General features: G+C 41.0%; 1 protein-coding gene across 7 annotated transcripts in view; it reads left to right on the top strand.

Moving 5' to 3' along the window:
- Positions 1-22,479, top strand: part of ATP8A2 (ATPase phospholipid transporting 8A2) — a 344,378-nt gene that overhangs the window by 38,756 nt on the left and 283,143 nt on the right. For 5 of the 7 annotated variants that reach the window (XM_042792247.1, XM_042792248.1, XM_042792249.1 and 2 more), the window contains 5 exons: positions 2,077-2,221; positions 16,959-17,058; positions 17,649-17,747; positions 18,560-18,605; positions 21,139-21,179. In XM_042792247.1, the coding sequence (XP_042648181.1) occupies positions 2,077-2,221; positions 16,959-17,058; positions 17,649-17,747; positions 18,560-18,605; positions 21,139-21,179 (431 nt within the window). Of the gene's footprint in view, positions 1-1,486; positions 1,693-2,076; positions 2,222-16,958; positions 17,059-17,648; positions 17,748-18,559; positions 18,606-21,138; positions 21,180-22,479 lie in introns of all 7 variants that reach the window. The other 2 variants (XR_006165293.1, XM_042792246.1) reach the window with 1 other exon arrangement.

The following is a 22,479-nucleotide window of genomic DNA, read 5'->3' as shown; positions in this document are numbered from 1 at the left end:
AAGCATCAGAGGGAGTCACGAAAAAGTGAAACAAATGCGTCTTTGGTGTAAAACAAATTTTTATAGTGTGTTTGGTCTAGAATAATTGCACTTCTGTTCTGGAGCTTGACTAGGAAAACAGATGAAAGCTGCTTTCTTGCACTTAATGCTCTTAAAAGTACCATTGTTTGATCTCCTTTGCAGTTACATAACCTGAAATCAATGGGAAAGAACAGCAAGTATCCAGTAGTGCTCTTAGCTGTGTTTTCTGAAGGGGAAAAACCCCACTCAGCAAGGTTGAGCGGTCCTGTGTTATAGGAAGCTTCTCCAGGCGGAATAACCTAAAAGAGTATTATAATGACTTAATCTTGCATAATGTGTAGGCTTACCTATTTCACTTTCGAAACTTATGTACTTTTTCACAAAGTAAACACTATCAAGTTAGCATACTTTGGTTGTCAGAATTAGTGTCAAATGAAAAAAAAAAAATCAATTAGCCTCAGACTTACGAGTTCAGCTTAATGTCTCCAAAATATGAATTTACAATGTGAGATACTTACCTTGGGCAAGAGACGGTGCTGTTTAAAGCATATTACTTCGTTAATTACATTAGCTTTATTGGCCAGTTCCTAGCATTGCAAAGTCGTTTTGGATGCTGGACTTCTTTCTAATATGGATGGGAAATGTTGCCCTCCAGTGGCTAGCGACTGGAGGATACAGAGCCCGTTTGCACTAGCAATAAAGAATCAATCATTCAGAAAGTCTGGGATGAAAGAGTAGGATGTTAGCTTAGACCTATATTCTAATATTAAAAGAAAAGTACTAGTGATGTGTGAGGACTTTAAAGTTCAATATATTAGGGCTGTATTAGGACTCAAGTTTTTCTTTCAAGATGTAGTTGAGGATGACATTATTTCAGGGTGTTCTCTATTCGTTAAAAATCTGATCATTGCAAGAGCCACTGATCAGATCAGTTTGTTGCAGTATGATCTTAGCTCTGTACAGAAATCAGAAATAGCTGCTGGATTTGGCTTTATGGGAGTTGCTTCTTAATGTTATCTTTGACTGGACTTTTCAAATAACCCTGAAATAACGCCTTTACTAGATTATTAGGAAACAAGTTGTTTTACTCCTTGTCTAAAGCTGCCTGTGTTAGCCTGTAAATCCGTGGCTGCTTTCATAAACTGGTATTATTATCTATTTACAGCTTAAGTAATGGAAACCATCTCCCTGTCTCAGAATGGAAGGGGGAAGCAATAAATCTATATCCAGCAACTTTGGTAATATTTTGAGGCTTGACAGAGGAAATAGCTAGCTCCTTTCCCTTACATTTTGGCTTTTTTTTTTTTTTAATTTTTTTTTTTTTTTTTTTTTTTAATGCGAAGCTAAACAGTGCTTCATGAGCCTCAGTTCACTCCAGACCCGTTGCAGATGAAAATTGCTATAAGTTAAAGATGTCGGCTTTGAAGCTGTAGGTGTGAAGCCAAATGGGTTTCGCTCTTCCCAGTCTAAGCCGGGGTGTTCTCCTCGGGTCCAAGCTCCCTCCCGCCCACGCCAGCCGGTGGGCGACTGCCGGGGGCGGAACGCGGACTCGCGCGGACCGCGCCGTGGCCGTGGGGCCGCGGGGGGTGCTGCCGCCGCTGCCTGCCCGCAGGCCCGCCCTCGCCGCGGGGGCTGGCCCACGCCGGAGCCACCGCAGCTCGGAGGCGGGAGGTGGGTGTGCGTGCGTGGGTGTGGGTGTGTATCGGGGGGGGGGTCCCCCCGACTCCCGCCAGCCGGCTCGAGGCGGGAGCGGGGCTGCGCCGGTGCCGCGGGGGCGGTGCGGGGGGTGCGCCCCTCCCCGCGGCCCTGAGGCGGGGCGAGGGGCGCGGGCCCCGGCGCTGTTCCCGCCGCCGGCTGGCTGCGGGCGCGGTTCCCGCCGCCCCCTCCCCTCCCAGCCGGTATTTATCAGCCTCCGCCGTGGTAAACAGCGGGGAGGGCGCGCTCGGAGTCGCCGCCCGCCGCCGGCCCTTCCCCGCGGCGCGGCCCCGGGAGCCGCCGGCCCGGCTGCGGCCCCGGCCCCTCGCTGACCGCCCGCCCTCCGCGCTCTCCCCGCAGGACCCGTCTGTTCCCCCTCGGGCTATAAGAAGGCGGATGATGAGATGTCCGGAGCCACGTCCTCGGCGGATCTGGACGAGGCACCAGCCCGCACCATTTACTTGAACCAGCCCCAGCAGAGCAAGTTCCGCGACAACTGGGTCAGGTACGGAGCAATCCCCCGTTCTCCCCTTTCGGGCGGCAGCCGGCACACCCCACAGCCGTGGGCGGCAGGGGCTCTGGTCCCTCTCCCTGCCTCCCCGTCCGTGCCCAGACCTGGTTTCAACGCAGTGAGCTGTGTCTCTGCCGAGGCAGCCAGGTTCGGCCGCAGTGGGCACCAGGATCTGGTTATCGGTACAGGGGAGAGGAGAGGCAGGAGGGGCGGGAATCCGGGAGCAGCAAGGGGTAAGTGTCTTGTTGCAACAGTATTGAGAGCGGGGACCTTATAGAGCTGCAGCTAAGACGCATAAAGTCTTCACTTCAGTAGGTCCACTGAACTCTGGAACACCAGGACCTAGTCTAATACTCCTGCATACAAGGGCTAACCTATGAAAATTCAGTGTGAGATTGGGATAGAATCCACTACCGAAACTCTATGGGGTGTTCGCTTAACTAATAGCATCCAGTTGTAAGAGTAACTAGACTAAGTATAAAAAAAATATATATATAATAGGAAGGAAGAAAAAAAAGTGAGTCTAACAGGACAAGAATGAATAGAGCTTACAAACTCACATCCCCACGTGTGCAAGACTGTGGTCCACCTGTGTTCTTTAATTGTAGACCAGAAGGGATTTTCTTTTGCATTTGGAGCATTTCATTGTACGATTGTGTTTAAGATTTCTATTGGTTTGATTAATACAGTGTTATTGTAGCGTGGAAACACAAACAACGTGCACTGAAACATGGAGTATGAGGGTGAACAATGCAAGCACGTTGTAGCAGTGCTTGCCACACTTGCCGGGGGTTAGCTGGGTGAGCAGATGGCTCCTGTCATGACTGAGGAGTGTTTTTTTTAGCAGGCTTTTGTTTGTTCATGCAGATGTTGGGGTTATTGTTCAAAGAATGATTCACACAATGAGTATCTTCATGAAAAGAGAGAAATTTTATATCTTGCCGAAATTATGATTTCCGTTAGCTGGCTTATTGTATGTATTACAAAGGGGAATACTAAGAATATCCTCTGGAAGGCTGCTGGTCTTCTAGGTGGTACAGCAACTTATCCAGGATTTTCTCCAACTTTGTCTTACTAAATACATCTCTAGCAAAGTTGATGGTTTAGGAGCAGTTACAGTAACAGATTTTCTTAATGTCTTGCTGTTTCTACGTGGGCAGTGACATTGGATGTTTTATCACTTTTATTTTTCATTGACTAATTATAAGCTGAGTTCGGCCATTTTCTGTGGATAGACTACTTGTGCTCCTCCTGCTTTACAGAAGGACAAGCAGGGAATAAAGCGTGGGCAGAATCTGTAGCTTAGGTTTTCCTGAAGGGATTCTGTTCTGATCTGGCTTAATCTTCTGAAAATTTAGTGTGTGACTGCTACCAAGAACTTGTTCCTGATAATGCTGCTACCAACACCTGAGAGCTGTCTGGTAGCTGTAAAAGCTTTCCAGTAGCTTTTTGTAGCTTTGCCTCCTCATGAGGGCAACGGGAGTAGTGAGGAATATTGGTGTGTGAGGGATAAGACAAAATGCAGGTAGTGTAGTGAGAAAGTAGAGATGTTAGCATGTTAGATGTTACTTAATTAGGGATCTTGGCTCCTTAGTGTCACTTGGAAATGAAGTTGACTTTATAATAACTCGCTGCTGCTTAATGAAAAAGCTTTGATCTCTCTGACTTCTTTTAAAAGGGTTGACAGGCGTTGTCTGTGTTCTCTCCATCCTCTGGATTGTCTTTCTTCCCTCAGCCCAGTGGGAATGAAGGCGAAGGTGACTTGAGATCATAATATCTGAGTAAGGGTACCTCATGTAGAGTATGAGTAGTGGTTTATTTACTCACTTGCTTATGTGTATTGGAGTTTCTCTTGAGGAACTGCTGTTCTGTATTGCCCCTGAACTCTTCTTGCTCACTGTGTTCATCTTCTTGATTTCCTGATGCCATTGGATGTGAAGATGTATTTTCTCCAATACGAAACCGGTGTACTGCAGCACAAGGTGCTGTGGAAGCGCATAAACACCTGTATATAAGGGCTCATGGAAAATTAAACTGAAGATAACAGAACAGTTTGTAAATCGTGTGACTTCTGACTGTCACCTTTTTGGTAGTCATCAAGTATTATCTGAACAACAGTGGGAATTTTTGAATGTTCATAGGAAGTTTTCCAAATTAAGGGGTAGTGTGGAATAGCTTGCCCAAAAATATGCAAAATACAGAAAGAAATGGAGGCACAGAGGGTGCAGTATGTCAGTGGTATGGCTTTTTGTTTAAGATGTTCTAAGCATCTTGAGCTTTTTCAGTGTTTTGTGGAGAGGCCCTGGTAAAAGTGAGTTCTCAAGTTTGTTTCTGGGAGCAAAAGGAAAAAGTGGTATGTACCACTGTTTTTTAAATTTTGAGCAAGTTAAGCAAAACTGATAATTTCTTAATACTACTCCTAAATAGTATATAGTGCTATTGCAAAAGCTAAGTGTATGACAAGATGGCACTAATGTTTTCAAAAGTCTTAAAGTGTGAAGATGTAGAAGGAAGAACTGTTTGTACTTTCCCCAGGCTTTCTGATGTAAGTAAGTGAGATTATAGAAACTTATAGAGCGATGGCTACCTTTTTTGTGCTCTTAAATCTTTACCACAAGCTAATTCAAAACCTTGTGCTATAAAACTTTGTAGGCTGGATTTAGCTTGGTCCTTTACACGTGTGTATATATGGCTGTCGCCATTCTTTATTACACTGCAGCAGCAGTGATGCCTTCTATAGAAATTTATCTCTTCTGCCTGCACTAGAAGCTGTTTTCATCCCTGCTATGTTCAAACAACTTTGTGTACGTGTAGCTCTTTGGACCTTTTAATAAAAGGTAAATGATGTTCCATTTTTAGCTGAAGCATTTTAAAAGCATTGTAATATGTAAAAAAAAAAAAAAAAAAAAAAAAAAATCAAATATAATTACTTCATCCAATACAGCTGTAGTTGTGATATTAAGTATGTTTACTTTCACAGAAGCAAACTAGTACCTCTTTTGACTTGTTCAATATGTGTAATTTAACTACACGCCTGTTTAATAGAAACATTTCTGTACTTCTGGTTCTTGAAGAAATGAAACATTTATGTCCTGGAAACTTCCAGCTACTCTGTACACAGCTTTGTGCTATTTAAGCAATAATTATAATCTATGCTCAGGCATTTTACATTTGGGGATTGAAGTCTACTAACAGCTGTCATAAACCTAAGACATCCTTGGCTACAGACAGTGTGAGGTAGTAGTCAGGCTTCTACAGAGACTCCAGCCAGCATTTTTTTCTTTTTCCTTCCAATGTGCTGTGGAAAAAGGGTTTCTTTGCACTTATTGAAAATACCGGCTTCTACTTCTGATTTAGGTGTGAAACACAAAATGGTAGTGGATCATTAATGTTTCCAACCCCTAATTCTTTTGCTGTTGGCTTGATCCAGTGTGGGTGATTATGGTAGTTTGTACACTTGTTACGTAGCAGATCAGCACAGTGTGAAAATAACAATTCAGCAGAAGGGCTAGCTTGTCTAGTGGCTTACAGGGGTTTTTTATACCTGAGTTTGCCTGACTGCTTAAACCACAGCTCTATTACTAGATTTGGTTAATGTTGGTTATCTGAATGGTGGGGGAGGTGACTCAGCCTTTATTTTATAGCTTGAAAACAAACTTGCATATTGCCTTGTAAAAACATAGGGATACAGATGGGGTGTGACGATAGGGGTTTGAATGCTGTGTCAATACTTCTGAGATCACTGAACTAATGGCATGAATAGTTTTCCAAATATGTACTCAGTGAAGACTGGTTCTTCCTTAAGGTGAGAATGTTCTGCAGATCTGGATTTCATATAAATACAATTCTTTGTTTTTTTATTAATACAGGAATCTACTGACAGCGGTGACTTATACTGAATGTATAACAGTACTGTACCGAAACTTTCTTACAGTGCACCTAGTAAAAACCACCAGTTAAGTGAGTTCCTCGCTTGTTGGAAATGTTAATGTGGATGCAAAAGTAGTTGCAACTTCTAGTTTCTTGATCCAGGAAGCACAAAACTGGTGAAATAACTATTGCTCTATGTAATATTTTTGTTCAAGGCCTGGTAGTGCATTCTGGTGTGAGTCTGACTTAAATCTGAATTAGGAGTCCAAGTTCAGCCTTGGTATGTGACTTGAGCAGGAAGTCAGGGGCAGAGCAGTGGTCAGGAAGGGCAAAATTTTACTTGTATACTTTTTAGGTTGTTGTTGAAAGCTTTTCTTCAGAACAGAATTTGGTGGCTTGATATATTAGGGAAGACCTAAAAGATGCTTTCTGATATCCAGAAAACCTGCAATTCAGAGACCCGTGTTCCATACAGACAAAAGTTAAATTCTGTTAGAAGAGATAAGAAAAAAAATACCTCTGTGTTCACTTTTAAACTGTCTAGAGTCTTAGAACTCAAAAAACTCATTCTCACCAGTTTGCTTGTTTCATAAGGCAGAAGCACCACCACTAGGAATTTAGCACTGAAGACTACAACAAGGCTTCTAGTAGCACTACAGGTCCTTTGTTAAACAGGCTGTTGCTTATCTGTAGTCCCAGACTGTCTTATTGATGTCTGCAGGATGACTGCTGGTGACAAAATTGGAGCCACAGTCTGACTTTCTCTTTAATTTCAGCTGTATGTTGCATTAAGTGAACAAAGTACATTGCTTTCTGGACTTGTGAATAGGTACTGTAGAAACCACTTGTTTCTATACTGAGAGGTGTTCATGCTTTTTGAATGTGTATGGAAGTTCTCGCTGGTGCATAATGAGTTGCTGGTATCACTAGCCAATTATTATTGACCCTTGTAACATGAATATCCCAAGTAGTGTTCATTATGATCTGCAGTTGAAGATGTCAATGGTAGCCTGCTATGTGCTAGGGCATGTGTTTGCACTTAATGCTGTAGACCAGCATTCCTCTAGCACTAAAATATAGCTATGTTCTGTAGGTAAAGCTGCACCAACTTGTGTTCAGTTTGTTCTTGGTAGAATTAAGGCACTGTGGCCATTAGTACTAGTGTTTGTATTAGGTTTAGAAATCTCTCCTGTTGTCACTCAAACAGATCACTTGCCCAACTGCAGAAAAGCATTTTGGGGTTCTTCAAAGAAGGGATATATTATATTCTGAATGGTACAAGTCTAATCACATATTAAACTAATCCTCTTTTCAGTGCTAGGTAGATACTGGTATTAACCGAAAAGAAATAGTGTCACATAGTTCTTGTAAATAAGCAGAAACTTATTTTTTCTGCAGTGCAGCTGTTGTTCATACTGTAATCTATCACAATGAAGTCTTGGGTATAGCTATAAGATTCATCTAGCCATTAAAACTCACTACAAGTAATGGGTACTGTATGCCTGCTGATTGTTGTGTTTCCAGCTCGTGCCAATTGCTGTGGTTTGAACTTAGAGGTCACCCGAGCACCACAGCTGCTCACTCCCCTCTTCCCCACCAGCGTTGAGAAGGAGAAAACGAACCAGACTTGGGACCTGAGATAGAACAGGGAGGGATAAATCACCTGTTATGGTCACAGGCAAAAGGCAGACTTCTGAGGAGAAGAAAAAAAGAACATGGGTTTATTACAGACACTAACACCACCACTTACCAGAGTAGAACAGTGAGAAGCATTGTCACATCTTGAGAACACCTTCCCCCCGCCCCTCCCTTCTTCCCGGGCTCAGTTCTGCTCCCGATATCTCTACCTCCTCCCCCAGTGGCGCAGGGGCAGGGAATGGGGGTGCAGGCAGTGCTGCTGCTTCTGCCATCTTTGGTGGGGGTGAGCTTCTGGAACTTCTTCCTTCTCCTCTAACATGGTGCCCCTCTCACAGGAGACAGTCCTCCACAAAGTTTACTCTGATCTGAGTCCCTCCTAAGGGCCTTAGCCCTTCCCCAGCTGCTCTGGCATGCTGCAATCCTCCCAGTGCTGAGCTACAACAGTGGGAGCTGCTTCTTCCCATGGGATCCCAGCTGGCTTTGGGTGCAGCTGCCTTAATTGGCCCTCACAGACCATGTATCAGTGTCTGGTCCACGACAGATCTCTGTGGGTGGTGGTGGGTGCTGCCCTGCTATCTCACCAGAGGATATAGGTGGGGTCTTTGCTCTGGCATGTCTCCCCCTTCCTTTTTCCCTCTGTTCCTCCACTGACTTTGGTGTTCACACAGTTGTTGCAGCTCCTTCTGACAAGTCCAACTCCTCCCAGGTCCCTTTATCACTGCAGAGGTGCAGTGGATTGACTTGGCCTTGGTGCAGAGGCAGGTCCAACATGGAGCTGGGGGAGCTTTGAGAAGCTTCTCTCAGGGGGCCATTGCTGTAGCCCCCTCCCCTGCTACCAAAACCCCCCACTACTTACTCAAACCCAGGACACCAATATATTTGAAGTTGCTGCATCTTTGGTCTTAGTGGGCTACTCCTAGGGCCAGAGCCCCCTGGTCAGTTTAACTGTTGAGTTCTGCCTAGATAAAATATCTGGAATAAAAAAAGTAAAACAAAACCACCAGGTGTGAGAGTTGTAGTGTATTTCCACCTGTTGCATGCTGAGCACTCTGGCATCTTGAAATTGTGTTTGTATGTTTTTGGTTGTTTTTTTTGGCATCATGATAAATCTTATACATCAGCAGTAGCAACACAGCAGGGGAATTAAACTGATTCTTTTTCCTCTTTTTAGATAAAGTCACTACTTAAGTGATTTTTCAGACACTGGAGCCAAAGCTTAAATGCAGTCAGGCTTCATGCAAATAAAGCTGCTTTCCTACATATTTGTTGAATAAATATTGGCTCATTCAGCAGTATGTATTCCCTTGTGATTCTGCATTTTTATTCTTCCAGAGCTGGTAATATCTGTCCAGAGAAATACGTGACCAGGGGGAGACTAAATACTTTTGGTGATTCTTTGTGTGGTTTCAGTGAAGGAATCGAAGCAAATGTCTTTCAGGATTTAGAGGTGGCATGTACAATAAATTGCACTTTCTGAAGTATCTTGCTGTTGATGGTTGTGTGTATAGCCTGCTCAGTACTACAGACCTTGCTGTCCAACTGCTGGTGGCCTGTAGAAAAGGGTAGAAGAATAAGAAATTCTCATAGGTTAACTCCAGTAGAGCTCAAGAACTGTAATAACTGCTTTCCATATAGTTTCTATGGACTGTGAAGATATTTATTCAGTTTTGAGAGAAACGTAAGTATTAATTTCTTCTACCACCCCCCTGCTTGTCACTAGAACAATAGCTGTTTAAGTTGTGGTGACACTTGAAATTAAATAATGGCTTTAAAACTGAAGTTACCACTCTGGCTTTTAGACAGCTAGCTAACTCAAGTGACTTGTTTTGATACTTTTTTTAGTCATCTTCATATCAGTGCTGTGTCTCTACTGTGAAGACTATTTTGGATGTGCGCAATAATGAAAAGTGGTACTAAGCTTCCTTTTAGACAGTGATATTGCTAGGTTAATTGTTGCAGTCAGCTCTTCTTTTGCATTGTACTTGCCAGCAGGGCTACTGAAAAGCAAGGGCCTATTTCTATAGTGATGACCTGACAATATCAGAGCATGCTGGAACAGTATCATGCCTACAAAGCTTTTAGTGCTGTTTCTAAACAGTCTTTGTCTAATGTATTTGTTACTGAAAAATAGCCAGGAGTCTGTTCCCCTTTCTGTAGGGCTTGCATGAATAGAGAACAAATGGAGGGGCCTTTCTGTTTGTGTGCTCTAGGAAAAGCCTCCAGGGTACATGATTTGGAAGCAAAAATGCTATCACTTCTATTAAATGTGACCACGAGGTCTTGCTTTTAGGTTAAACTGGACGTAAGCAGTTGTGCTAATGCTTGCTCTGTATTAAGACTGCCACAAGCACTACTGTAGGAGGCATTTTCTAGTGGAAGTAATACTTGCTTTGGCAATATTAATTACATTAGTTTTTGCAGTCTTTTACTGCCTGTATATGGCAGAAGTCCTGCTGATACTGGGGCCATTTGGAACAAGATACTGTAGGTTAGAGATTTGGTAAAACCCTTACGTGGTTGGGAGTTGATCTTATCGAAACAGAGAGTAACAACACTGTCATGTTTCAGTGGACAAGAGTTCATAATGCCTTTTCATGTACTTCTGTCTTAACAATGATCTGTACAAAGGTAACAACCAAAATGAAACACTTGAAGATAAGCTTGTTGCTGATGCAGCTTCTGAGGAAGTACAGACAGCTCAGCCAAGCTGGGTTTGTCAGCCTGAGCATCTTGCTCTTGATATGGCACTTGTGCATTGGGATAGGTACCATTGCTTCTGCTGGCAAGTAGTGTTAATCAGTGAATATTTCATTTACCACCCTGCTGTTTCATTAGGTTTTGGTGTAGGGCACAGCACTAATATTCTAACATCATTATTTTATAGTAATGTGCATCATCTTTGAGATGTCTATGCTAATTTAGGTTTCTCCTTGTGTCAAAACACTCCTAAACCTCAGTGATTGGTTGTCTAGGTGACGGCTGTCTTTTAAACCTATGTAAAGTGATCCTTCTGTCCCCAGATGATACGATGTGAGAGAAGAAGGCTTGGAGATTTAAAGATGTGATGAGTTCCTCCCTGTTACAAAGGAGGGAAGGAGCATGTCTTCTAAACATGGCAGTGGTGCCTTCTGTTGGGATCCCATCCTATAAAGAAAGGAATTCTTGCACTAAAACGTGGGGAAAGTGGTAAGGTCCTTGATGTAGACTGTCCACCTGGTGAGAGTTTTCACAAGTTATGTGACACTGCAACTGGAAGCTGCTAGAAGCGTTTTCTGCTGAAGTTCAAATAAATTAATTCTAATACACTTGAATACTCGCAGTCAGTTTCATTGTCTATGTGGATAACTTAAGGCAACAGATTTAGCCCTCTTCTACAGTATTGAAACAGCTTTGGGAAGTGTTTCAGGGTTTGATGTTTCAGTGACTAGACAGAAGAATGTCCTTTAAATTATTTGTTCTATCTTTTGACAATGTATGAAGTTCTATGTGTAAGTTTTAACTGCAATTACAGAGAAACTGTAGGGGACTGCAGGAAAAAAATGGACACAAAATGGTCACGTGGACTCTGGACAGAGTTGCTCCAGAGCTGGGTGACACACATTCTAATGTCATGGTTCTTGGTTTTTTGCCTTTCTCTGGCAAGCTTTAAGCAATAATATTTTCAAGTCTTGCACTTTATTGTGTAAGAGAAAGTCTTGCTTCTTTTACGCTCTTCTATTCTGACCTAAGCTCAGAGTCTGTCTCAAACTTCCTGGAGTATTTAAGTGCTACATACCCTTTTCTTAGCCGACAGAAGCATATGGGCCACATACAGTGCAGTGAAACCCTTACTGGCAGGAGTTTTCCTCTGCAGGAACTGTAGTCCTCAGGATTCATCTGAGTGAGGCTTTTCAATTCAGTTGGGGCTGCATTGGTTCAGGCAGAAATTGCTGCTTGCTGTAATAAACCAGCACTGCTTCTTTAGGGCCTCGTTTCCAGTCAATCAGCAATCATTGCATAAGCATACAAGTAATTAGTTCTTATAAGTCTTCATGATGTGTTCTTTGGGGAATTTGTAAACAGTTGATTTTTGTTCTCTTTAGCAAGTATACTGATGAAAATACACCATCTCTCATATGTGCAAGGAGGTAGATGATCTTTCACTATCATGCGCATTGAACTACTGAAATCTTTGACTCCTGCATTTGTAACAAGCTAGGCAGTATTCTGCATGGCAGCATTGTTTGCTGGTGAGATGTTCCTGTGAATGAGCTCCCTCTGTGCCCAGTGTAATAACTGCCTGTTGGTTTTTGTTAATGTAGTTGAAGGTCACTTGAAATATGTAAAGCTAGCCTGCTGCTCCTTCCACAGCCGTGGTGACTGGAGGTAGCTTGTGTTCATACTGCTTCTGTACTTGAGGGCTACAGCACAACCTCTGAAGCTGATATTATCTTGCAGTGAAAATAAGTGTGATGTGCTTGCAGGACCTTAGCATGCACACATCATTCCACTGGGGACAGTATTTGAGCCCTTAATTCAAGTTGATCTATCTTGGTGTTTTATTATTTTCTTCTTCCTTTTCTGTTACAGGGCATCTGATCCTTTGTACATGTTAATGGAAACAAAGCCTGTTTGAGAGAAGAGTTCAAGTCCTTAACATTCACTTCAATTACCCAGCCCCTCTCCTGTGGTTCAGGTGTCTGTGCCTGGTTTAGTAATTGTACTCGTGAATTGATGTGTGTTAAAAGCACTAACATCAAGCAGTACTCATTCTTCTGCTCTTGGATTTGAGAGTATTTCAAGCATGTGAACTGTGGGTGAATGCTGCCTAGGAAAGGACAGTTCGTTGCCCTGGAAGTGAGACCTCAAGGAGGTCCCGTTTTCTTTATCATGATTAGCCTGAAAGTGAAGAAGATCATATTGGAGTTTTCAATCTAAATTTTCAAGGAGGGAGTGGAAGTGCTTTAGATGGCTGGCTGGGAAAAGGTAGAGCTGTATTCAGATGCATGTTGCCAGCACACATACACTTCTCAAGGAAGTAACCTCTCTGCCCCAATTACTGGCAGCCTTTGCCTCTTCAAGGATGGTTTAACAGAGTATAACTTGACTTTATGAAAGTTTTGGTGAGCACGGAAAATGGCAACAATTGTAGCCCATACAAATGTTTCTCATCAAGTACAAGGACATATAGGATGTATCAATTAGGTCAGTCTGCTTAAATGGTCAGCAATGATTTAGTGAGGCACTTCTAATCAGGAGCTACTGCCCTTGGAGATTCTGAAATATGGAAGCTCATTAAAATGTGTGGTGTAAATCAGCTTAGAGATTAGTGTGTCCTTTGGAGGAACCATCCTCATTATAATAGTAAAAATCATGCCCACTGTAACTTTAAATTGAGATGAGACGTGTTACTATCCAATGATGGATAGAGTGGTAAGAAACTAACCAATGGCCATTATAGTAAATGTGTATTCATGTAATCTGAAGTGTATAAATAACTTAAAAATTCTTTTGTGCAGTGGGCTAGCTTTGTGGAATTACCACCAAGCATCCATGTTTGCACAAATATAGAATAAACTGATTTCTCAGCTCTGTGTGTAAGATTGGCTTTAGCACGCTGAGTAATGAACCCTGTTTGAGGGATAATAATATGGGAGTTGTCATGCAGAAATTCCACTTCAATGAATGGGGTGACTATACTGGAAAACTACCACTGAGTTTCTTAGTACACTGTTTGCAATTTTTCATTTAAGTGTTATCGAAATAACTAGTTAATCCTTGGTAGTTTAGTAGCTGGGTAGTGAGTTGAGGTATGTAAATGACACTAACTTTTCAAATTATACAGTGATTGCTTTCAGAAAAATCTCTGCACTGCCACAGTGGGGCCAGACTTTCAGCTGTACTGATCTGTATCCAAACTCATTCATTTAACAGGGTTTGGTAGTGTTCCTTCTGACTAGCACAGTGGTCTAACTTGAAACATGACTTACATGAATTAAAATGTAGATGTAGAGGAGACATTTGTTCTAATGTTTGCACACCTGTTTAAACATCAAACTTCTGTAGTTAGGCAAGCTTTGTGCAGTTAACAGCTGTTACTTTGGGAAAAAAGCAGTTTGTTGTTTGGTTTCCTTCATGTGCTTCCCTCCATCCCCTTCCACAACCTGTTCTGTGAGCTGCAGACCTGGTGTTCTTGGAGTTGGGTAGCTGGGGCTTCTTTGAAGAGAAGATGGCTCTGACTGGTGCTGGTCAGAGGGCTAATCTCTGCAGATAGCTACCCTTTAGTGACCAAAATTGTGCTGTGAGCGAGCTGCCTGAATTTTCTACCTGTTCACCTGTAGATTTTTAACTTCTTTTCGGGCTTTGATTATCCCAGTCATCTACAATGCATCTATCTGTTGGGAGGGAGCACAGTGGTTTTTTTGTTTGTAAGTATTGCATTTGTTTTTTTGAGAGGTATTCTTCACAGTCAAATTAATCAAATACTCCTGCCCAGTTTAGAGTATTAGTTAGCTTTTCATAAAAAGATTTCTTTTGGAATAACAACATGCACCTGCTTTTTATGTGCATGCATGATTACAGTTCCTGGTCTGCATAGTAACAGCAGAATGTGCCCCTCTCTAATTAGAGCTGTACCCATTTTCTGTAGGCATCTGTCATGTATTTTGTTGCTTAAGAAACATGGAATGATTTAATATGTATAAAGCACGTTTAAAAGATCCTTATTGTGTTGGCATTAACACAATCATTACAGTAAGAATATTGTTTAGACCAGTTAGCTGTAAAGTTGGTGAATGGTAGTGTGTTATTAAATGTTTCAGCTTGATTGCAGTCGGACCAATTCTGGCTTTAGTTACAGCAATGTGATATGCAGGGGAATACTATTTTGATATAAAAATCTGCTAATGCTTGATTTCCAGTTGGTATTGCTTGGGGAGTTTATGTGTAGGTCTAAACTGTTAACTTGATTAACACATTTTTTAAGTCACAAGGTACTTGAGATGTGTGTTTAATTATGTTCTGTAATGAAGGAAGGTTATTACACATTAGACAAGGCAAGTGTGGCTTAAAACAAAAAAAAATGTGTATAGTTGGAAGATATTAATAGCAATTCAAGGAATTAACTTTTCTTCATTTATATAGTAGATGTACTATGTTACATGCTTTATATCTGAAAGCAAATTTTCACGCATTTGGCTTAGTTGGTGTAATCTATGTTGAAGCCTGACCAGCTGAGATTTCTGTAAAATATCACATTGTGTATTTGAATACATGGTTTTGCTGAGCAGTAGTAGCAATAGAAAGCCTGTAGACTCTAGCGCTAGAAATGCTGTCATGTTGCCTTTTTTAGACATCCAGTTAAAGTAATAGTTGACTTGCATCAAACATGGTAGGGGTTTGTAGTTGCTTGAAGTGGAAACTAGGTGATAAGATGATATCTTAACTGTTTATTGATTATTTTGTTTAAATTGCACCACTGATTCTGCTTTAATGTCCAAAATAGAGCTCCATATAATGAATTGTGCCGTGCTGGATCTTGTTACTGTTTGACTCTGCAAGATGCAGCAGTATCTCAATAGATGTCTTAGAGTTGGGGATGGGGAAGATGAGAGGGAGAAGGAAATAGTTAAAGCAAACAAGTGGTCTTGGAGAATGCAGTTCTTTAAAGTTGTACATACAAAGACAAGAGAACCCCACAAAACTGCTTGTGGGTTAAGGTTGTAATAAGAGTTTTTTATGCATAGTATTCTGTGAAAGGCAGGTCATATAGATGGAGTTGGATTTATGCTAGTCCTTCATGATTTGTAAATAGCAATGCCATGAATTTCAACTGCTCTGAAAGGCTTATTGGTAGGAGAGAACCAGAAAATCATTTCATGCAGAGGACCAGGCTTAATGAAAAGGTGCTCTTGACACTTCTGGGAAACTTGGGTAAAACAGCTTGTTGCCTGTATTCATGAAGTTGTTGTGTTAGTGCTTCAAGAAACTATTTTTTTTTGGTTTCTTGAAAGGAGCACCTTTCGGTTCTCAGTTCCTTGGAAATAAGAGACTTTTAAAAAACAAAAACCCCAACGAACCAAAATTCTTGTCACAGGTTGTCTGGCTCTTGCAGATCTTAGATTTGGTGCCTGAGGGAAGACACCTGAACTATAGCTGCAAGCACTTGGTCCTTAATACTCCAACTCATGCTGATGCCTAAGTAGTTAACAATGGGGGATGGTGGTGTGCTAATTCAGTGGGGGAAAAGCAAGGTGGAGTTGCTCTTTCTGCTCTAAAAATACTTTTTCCTCATATAATGAAACACTACATGCTACTGGAGAGACTCAGTCACTCATACAGCTCCAAGTCCTGCAGCATGATGAGTTTCCTTGCCCTGCTTCAGGAAGGTTATTTAAGTGGCTGGGTTGTAACTAATGTTTTCAGAGAGCGAGGACTTTGCAAGATCAAGAGTCTTAATCTCTTTTAGGTTGGTTTTGGTAACTTGACAGCGTGGGGGCGGCTTATTCAACTCATTTAAAACTGGAATGGTTAAATCATCTTGTCATCTTGGATGCTCTTCTTCTTGTAGTTGTGTTCATGGCCATCATGGGTTTGGTGTGAGGGAGACCAGAAATTATGTAGCTTATTGAGACTAGTTAGTGCAGTATACTTTTAAGGTAGATGCAATAGTAAAACAACTACTCAGGAAAAATAGCCGGAAAAGATTTATCTGAAAAAGTGTGTATTTTCCTGGAGGATTACTCATAACTGAATATAGAGTAGTTCTGAACTGGGAAATGAGGCATCTTAAAAATGGCACGGCAGAATTTCTGATTTCTTCCATATTTAATTCTGCCTCCCCCAACACTGAAATTCCATGTTTTGGTGAGGGGTAAACACTTGCTCAAGTGCTTGCAACTGTGGTGAAAGATTTTCAGTTTATGGTGCTGAATTTTGGATGGATAGTAAATTATCTGATAGTTGATCCAGTAATAAAGGCACCGCTAATTGAAGTGGGACTGTCAGCCTTCCAGGTCTGTGCGATACCTCTTCTGTTGGGTAGGGTTCTTCATAATACAGGCAACTTCCTCCATGCTCTATATGTCTTCACGATGTGATCTTTGAATAAGTTTCTGACACTGGCTTTTAGAAGCCTACTTGAAACTTCTTGGTCATAATCCCTGTATGATTTCTAATGGATTTCCAATTAATTGATTTCTAATTTTCCAATGAAATACTAAAATAAATATCTTCTAACCTGCAGCACAGCTAAGTACAGTGTGGTGACATTTCTACCTCGATTCCTGTATGAGCAGATAAGAAAAGCTGCAAATGCATTCTTCCTCTTCATTGCCTTACTGCAGGTATTGTTTTATTGGTTTGCCTTGATTATAAAATGAAATTGCAATGCCATACAAATTGTTTCAGTTGTTATGCTTAACTGCAAAGAAATTCTTAGACATATTTTAATAGTAATACTAAGGAGGTATGTACTTTATAATTGAAACTGAATGGCAGTTCAGAGGGTTTTTTCAGTGTAGTTTGTAAAATTGAGTTACTTCTATTCTTCATAAGTAAAACCAAGAAGTAGTATCGTAACATACGGAGCTATTGCTCATACTGAGAAAAGCACGTGTGGATTCTTGTGAAACTGTTGACTGCTTAGTCCGGATTATCACTGCTTCCAGGTGAATTACATCATTTGAATGCTTCTCTTGTGAAGAGAAATAAAATAAAAAGCATGTACAACAATTTATATTCTAACTTCACATTTGTAGTTTCTTCCAACCTACTGAGTTTAGTCTAGTTTGCCCACTGAAATTGGATATCAGTGAGGCACAAATCACAGTGTTGTGTTTTCTCTTCTGAGAGCTTTGCACAAAGTTATAAATTTGCTGGAGACTAATTTTAAATACAAATATAAAATACCTATCTCTTCTTTCTCTGTTCACAGCAAATTCCAGATGTCTCTCCGACAGGAAGATATACCACCTTGGTGCCATTGCTATTTATTTTAACAGTTGCTGGCATCAAAGAAATCATAGAAGATTATGTGAGTATGATTATGGGGAAGGCTGTGCTAAAGACAGTGTTTCCAAAAAGCCACAAAATGCCATAAAGCTATGCATCTCTGAAATTTATTGGACCATTGCTGGACAGCAACAAAATATCCTTTTGCCTTTCAAAGCTCTGAACTTGACTAGAATTTCTGTAGCATTGAGATAAATTAAGCGCTTTAGTTATAGATGGTGAACAAGGACATAATAGAAGCTAGGGCACTTGCTTCTACCTCTTTAAACTTGTTTATTTGTGCTTTTATTAGAAAGACACTGTAAAGTCCTGACAGATATGTGGCCTTTTAAGTTGGTTTTGAAAATGGAGGGGCAGGGGAGGCATGGCAAGTAACTTTAGAGCATGCTGTTTTGGGGAAAATTTGCACTACCTTGATAGGATACTGTTTATAATAGAGATCCTTCTGCTTTGCAAAATCCCAAAGAATAAAATATTTTCTAAATCAGTCTAAGCAAACAGCAAATAAAATGTATGGTGCAGCTGTTATCTAAATATACTGTTCCTCATTGTTCTTTTTGTTTTCTTTCCAAAATCCAGTTTTGGAAACTTAAGTTTTTTTTACTTTTGATGCAGGTTTGAGCCTGACTTCCAACATGGGAATTCTCAGTTTAAAGCTCTATTATATTAACTTACAAGCCATTTGAATTTAGATTTGTGGAGCTTTAAAAAAAAAAAAAAAAGGCAACAACTCAATATATCACCTTGAAGTTCATCATGTTTCCAGCTCTAATGGTTTTGAATCTGTAATAAAGTATAATGAGATTTAATGTAATGTTTTTTTTTTCCTTGCAGAAAAGGCATAAGGCAGACAGTGCAGTGAATAAAAAGAAAACAGTAGGTAAGACTAAATAGCCTTTAAGCTAAATATTTAAAGTGCAAACAGTAACTACCAGAATGCTTACTTCTGAACAACTCTTGCTTAAACAGTTATGGTGCTGGGAAATGCATGTTGTCATGGACTAGGTAGTTACTGGTATGTTAGAATTTTACTAGAATTTTCAGACTGATGCTGGTAGTGTGACACTTGAGGACGAGGCATGGGGGGGATTATTACAATTTTTAAGTTCGTGTAATTTCAAGGTTGTCCAAAGTTATACAGTTCTGAGCTCCTCCAAGAAAACCAAGCAATTTTCTCCACTGCCAAACTCTATCCTTCTTACTCTAAAAAAAGAAAAACCAACAAAAACCAAATCAAAACAAAAAAATCACAAAAAAATCCAACCTAAAATCACTCAGAACAAAAAACCCCAACCAACCAAAGAAAACCCAACAAACCCTTGAAACACTAGAAGTTGGTGTCAACGGAATATTAAGTAATTTTTATAAAGGCTGTCGCCCTTGAGCTATAGGAGGAACTCTGGGGCTTTGTGGATTTGCCATTCTGAAGTGCCACTGAAAGAATTTAACACTACTGTCCTCTGAATGCCTATAACGTATTGATACTACTTGGCACTGAATTCTTGAGGACATTTTTATTTTTTCTTCATCTCCCTTAACTGAGAACCTGTGCAGAAAAGGGCAAGAGTTTGACAGCTGTCCTGTGGCCTGTCTGTGCTGCAGTCAGGGGGTCTCCATGGTCCAGTGTTGGACAGCTGCTCTGCTGCTCCTCTGGGGAGAACTGTAGGTGAAATAGGAAATGCAGGGACTTGATTTTGGTCTAGAGCCTCTTCCTCCCAAACACATTTAGCTTAAGTATGTAAAAGCTAGAGAAACACTTAGAGACAGGGAACTGAACAACCTGCAAGCTCCCTGCTTCAGTTAACAGGTGTAATGTTTGCGGGACTATTTTCCGTGAGTTTTTTCATTTTTGCTTGAGAAGTTGATCACTGAGATAGTATATTACCGAACATCAAAAAGCATTGCTTTACTAGTTCTTCAAGGTAACTTCTCTACAGGAGTCTGGGAAGATGTTTCAAGTGCAAGGACACTGTCTGTTAGTCATGAGAAATCCACAATTAACTGGCTGTAGCACAACAGGCCTTGTTATAGGTAATATGAAAAATTGCTCTTTCAGAGGTCACATAGGCAGTTCTAATGAATTTGTAGTTAGGGAACATATGCAAACAAACTTCAAGGGAAGTTTATCACGGTAATTGTGGAGAGAGAACCTTAAGGAACACAAGCTATTCCTATGGAGCTAAGTGCTTCTACTGATGCCCGCCCATTTTTTGTGAAATAGTTTAATTCAGCGTCGTCCATCCACTGTAATACTACATCTCAGGATTCAGTGCTTCAAAGTGTGCGGCCTGAGAAGGGGAATCTAGAGACGGGTTTCTTGTGCTTGAGCTGCTCTGACAAATAGTGCGTTCATGTCTGTGGTGCTCTAACCAGAGTAGGATGGCTGAGACCGTATTCAGCAGAATTGTATCTTCTGGGCATTTGGTGCATTTTTCAAATGAACTGTGCATGTGAGTTGCATAGAGTTGAAGAGAAAATTGTTTGTGTTCAAAGCAGGGGGCTGGCCTCTAACTGTGAACTTTTTGAACATCTTTGTAAACTGGCCACAGCTGCTTTCAGTGAATGGTTTAAGTTTGTTTAGGTGTACTTACTGTGCTCAGACCTTGACTGGATTTGATTAGTCAGCAATGTTTGGGCATAAACTTTTGCCCATACTGTTCAGGTGAGGGTGGTATTAAGTATGCGTAGAAGCATCTAGAAGAACTGCTTGGGTGGAAAAGCATGTTCCAGAGTAGTTGACAAGTGAGTGTGTTACAGCAGTGCGGGACTTGGGCACTGCAGAAGCAAAGACCTGTGTCAGTACCGTGTTTTCTATTTTTTTTGTTTCAGTGTGAACTTTAACATTTAGGTTTATCCTTCTGCCAAGGCTGATCTTTGCTTTTTAGTAGGACTTTGAACCTGCTTGGCAATTAAGCCTCAGCCTTAAAGGGCAATTGATATCGTAGTGAAGTTGGATGTGTCAGAGTCAAAACATAACAAATGAAATGCAATGAAAAAGGTGAGAATTGAAAAATCTGTGGTTAAATCATACATAGAGTGAAGATGCTTCCTGATACTGATTGACAGTGGGCAATAATGCCCTTTGTTTTAAAGAAGGTCGTTTCCCAAACAAATAACAACACTGTCCATCTGCAGGTTAGTATGAAATGTTGCCAAGAAGAGATCAGACCACCAAGTGTTGTCTAGAGAGTGTTAAAAGTTATATAAATACTAAGGGAAGATTATTCCGCTTTCTTGGATGTATCAGCCTACAGCTGAAGACAGAAGTGTGGTCCCAGCTTCCGAAAAGTACTTCCCTAATCTGCGTGTTACTTCCTGTTCTGGTCAATGTTTGCTTCTGCTGATATAATTGTTATGATATTTGTCCTAATCTTGGTTATTTATTCTAATCTAACTTTAAACTTTCTTTCTAGTACTAAGAAATGGGATGTGGCAGAACATTATGTGGAAAGAGGTAAATAAAATTGGGGATGGGAAGGACTGGGAGGAAGGTGTTCAAGTAGTACTCTGGCCAAAATAAATTTGGAGGCTTAGAATAAAAGTACAGGATGTGAGAACTCCCTGTGATTTGGGGTGGGAGAGATCCTTTCTGTTGCAGTGATGAATATTGCCCTGAGCAAGGCACCTGAGTACCATCTTGAAATCCTAGGGCTGTGTTTCAGTCAAATGCTAATGAACTGTGTTTTCACTTGGGTAGTTAATATAATTAATTTTGTAAACAGTATTTTGGTTTTAGTTCACATCTAGAAGAGTAACTTTCACTGCAATGCTGTACCTGCCCTGAAAGTGTAGCAGACTTACTTCAGTACCTGTGCTAAAAAGTTTTCAGGTTTTGAGGCTAATTAGTAAGCTGTTCACTCAAGTAAGGAACACAAACCCTGCTGCTGTGACAGGCACTCGGGACCCATGTTCTGTGAAGTCCTGTGCTAGGACCTGGTGAGCTTTATTTCTAGAACTTGCTGAAATCCCTCCAGATCTATTGATCTAATCATGATTCCTAATACCTTTTTAGGACAAAATTAGCCCTGTTATCTCATAATGAGGAAAAAGTACATCCCTTTAAAACTTCTGGGAAATGAGACCTGCCTCAAGAGGCCTAAAAACAATCCTGCTGAAGTGTTAGGCCATAGTGGAAATTGAAGATTGCTGGGCATTCTGGTGGCTAATGCTGATGCCTGTTTGTCCTGTTCCATGCCCTATTTGTGTTGTGGACACATAGTTGAAAGATATTTAAAGCTGAGTCCAGAATCTGGTTTTCTTATACCCTTAAGCACTTCTTGAATTGGCCTGTGTCTGCATCTGCATGTTGTTGAGGACTGCATGTATTGTTAGGGAGTAACAGTTCTGTACTATCCACCTTGTTTACTTTAGGGCAGACTTCTGATCTTTTTTGTGCTGAAATTAGTAGGGAATTTGTTTTCAGTGGGATTAAAGTAAGACTAATGAATCTACTTGTTCAAACAAGCCATCTGTTTACTTTTTATAAATCAATATGTTAAGTATTTTAAGCCCATTTCAGATTCTCAGCAGTGCATTGATGCTAAGCAGCCTGATACTCATCAGGCAAGCCTGGCTTACACTTTTGGGAGTGTTTTTTGGTCTTCCTTAGAGTGAAAGGCCCGTGCGTGTGTGATTCCCATTAAAGGTGCCAGAAATTTGTAGGTCTTCAGTAGTCCAGAAGTCAGGGCTTTGCCCATCTCAAGTGACTATAGGTTAGGGAAGGACTGGCAGATATTATCAATCCGTGGAGACAA

Source organism: Tyto alba, unplaced genomic scaffold (assembly GCF_018691265.1).
Source record: "Tyto alba isolate M040663 unplaced genomic scaffold, T.alba_DEE_v4.0 Super-Scaffold_2, whole genome shotgun sequence".
NCBI classification, from domain to species: domain Eukaryota; kingdom Metazoa; phylum Chordata; class Aves; order Strigiformes; family Tytonidae; genus Tyto; species Tyto alba.
This window is presented reverse-complemented; position numbering and strand designations above follow the sequence as displayed.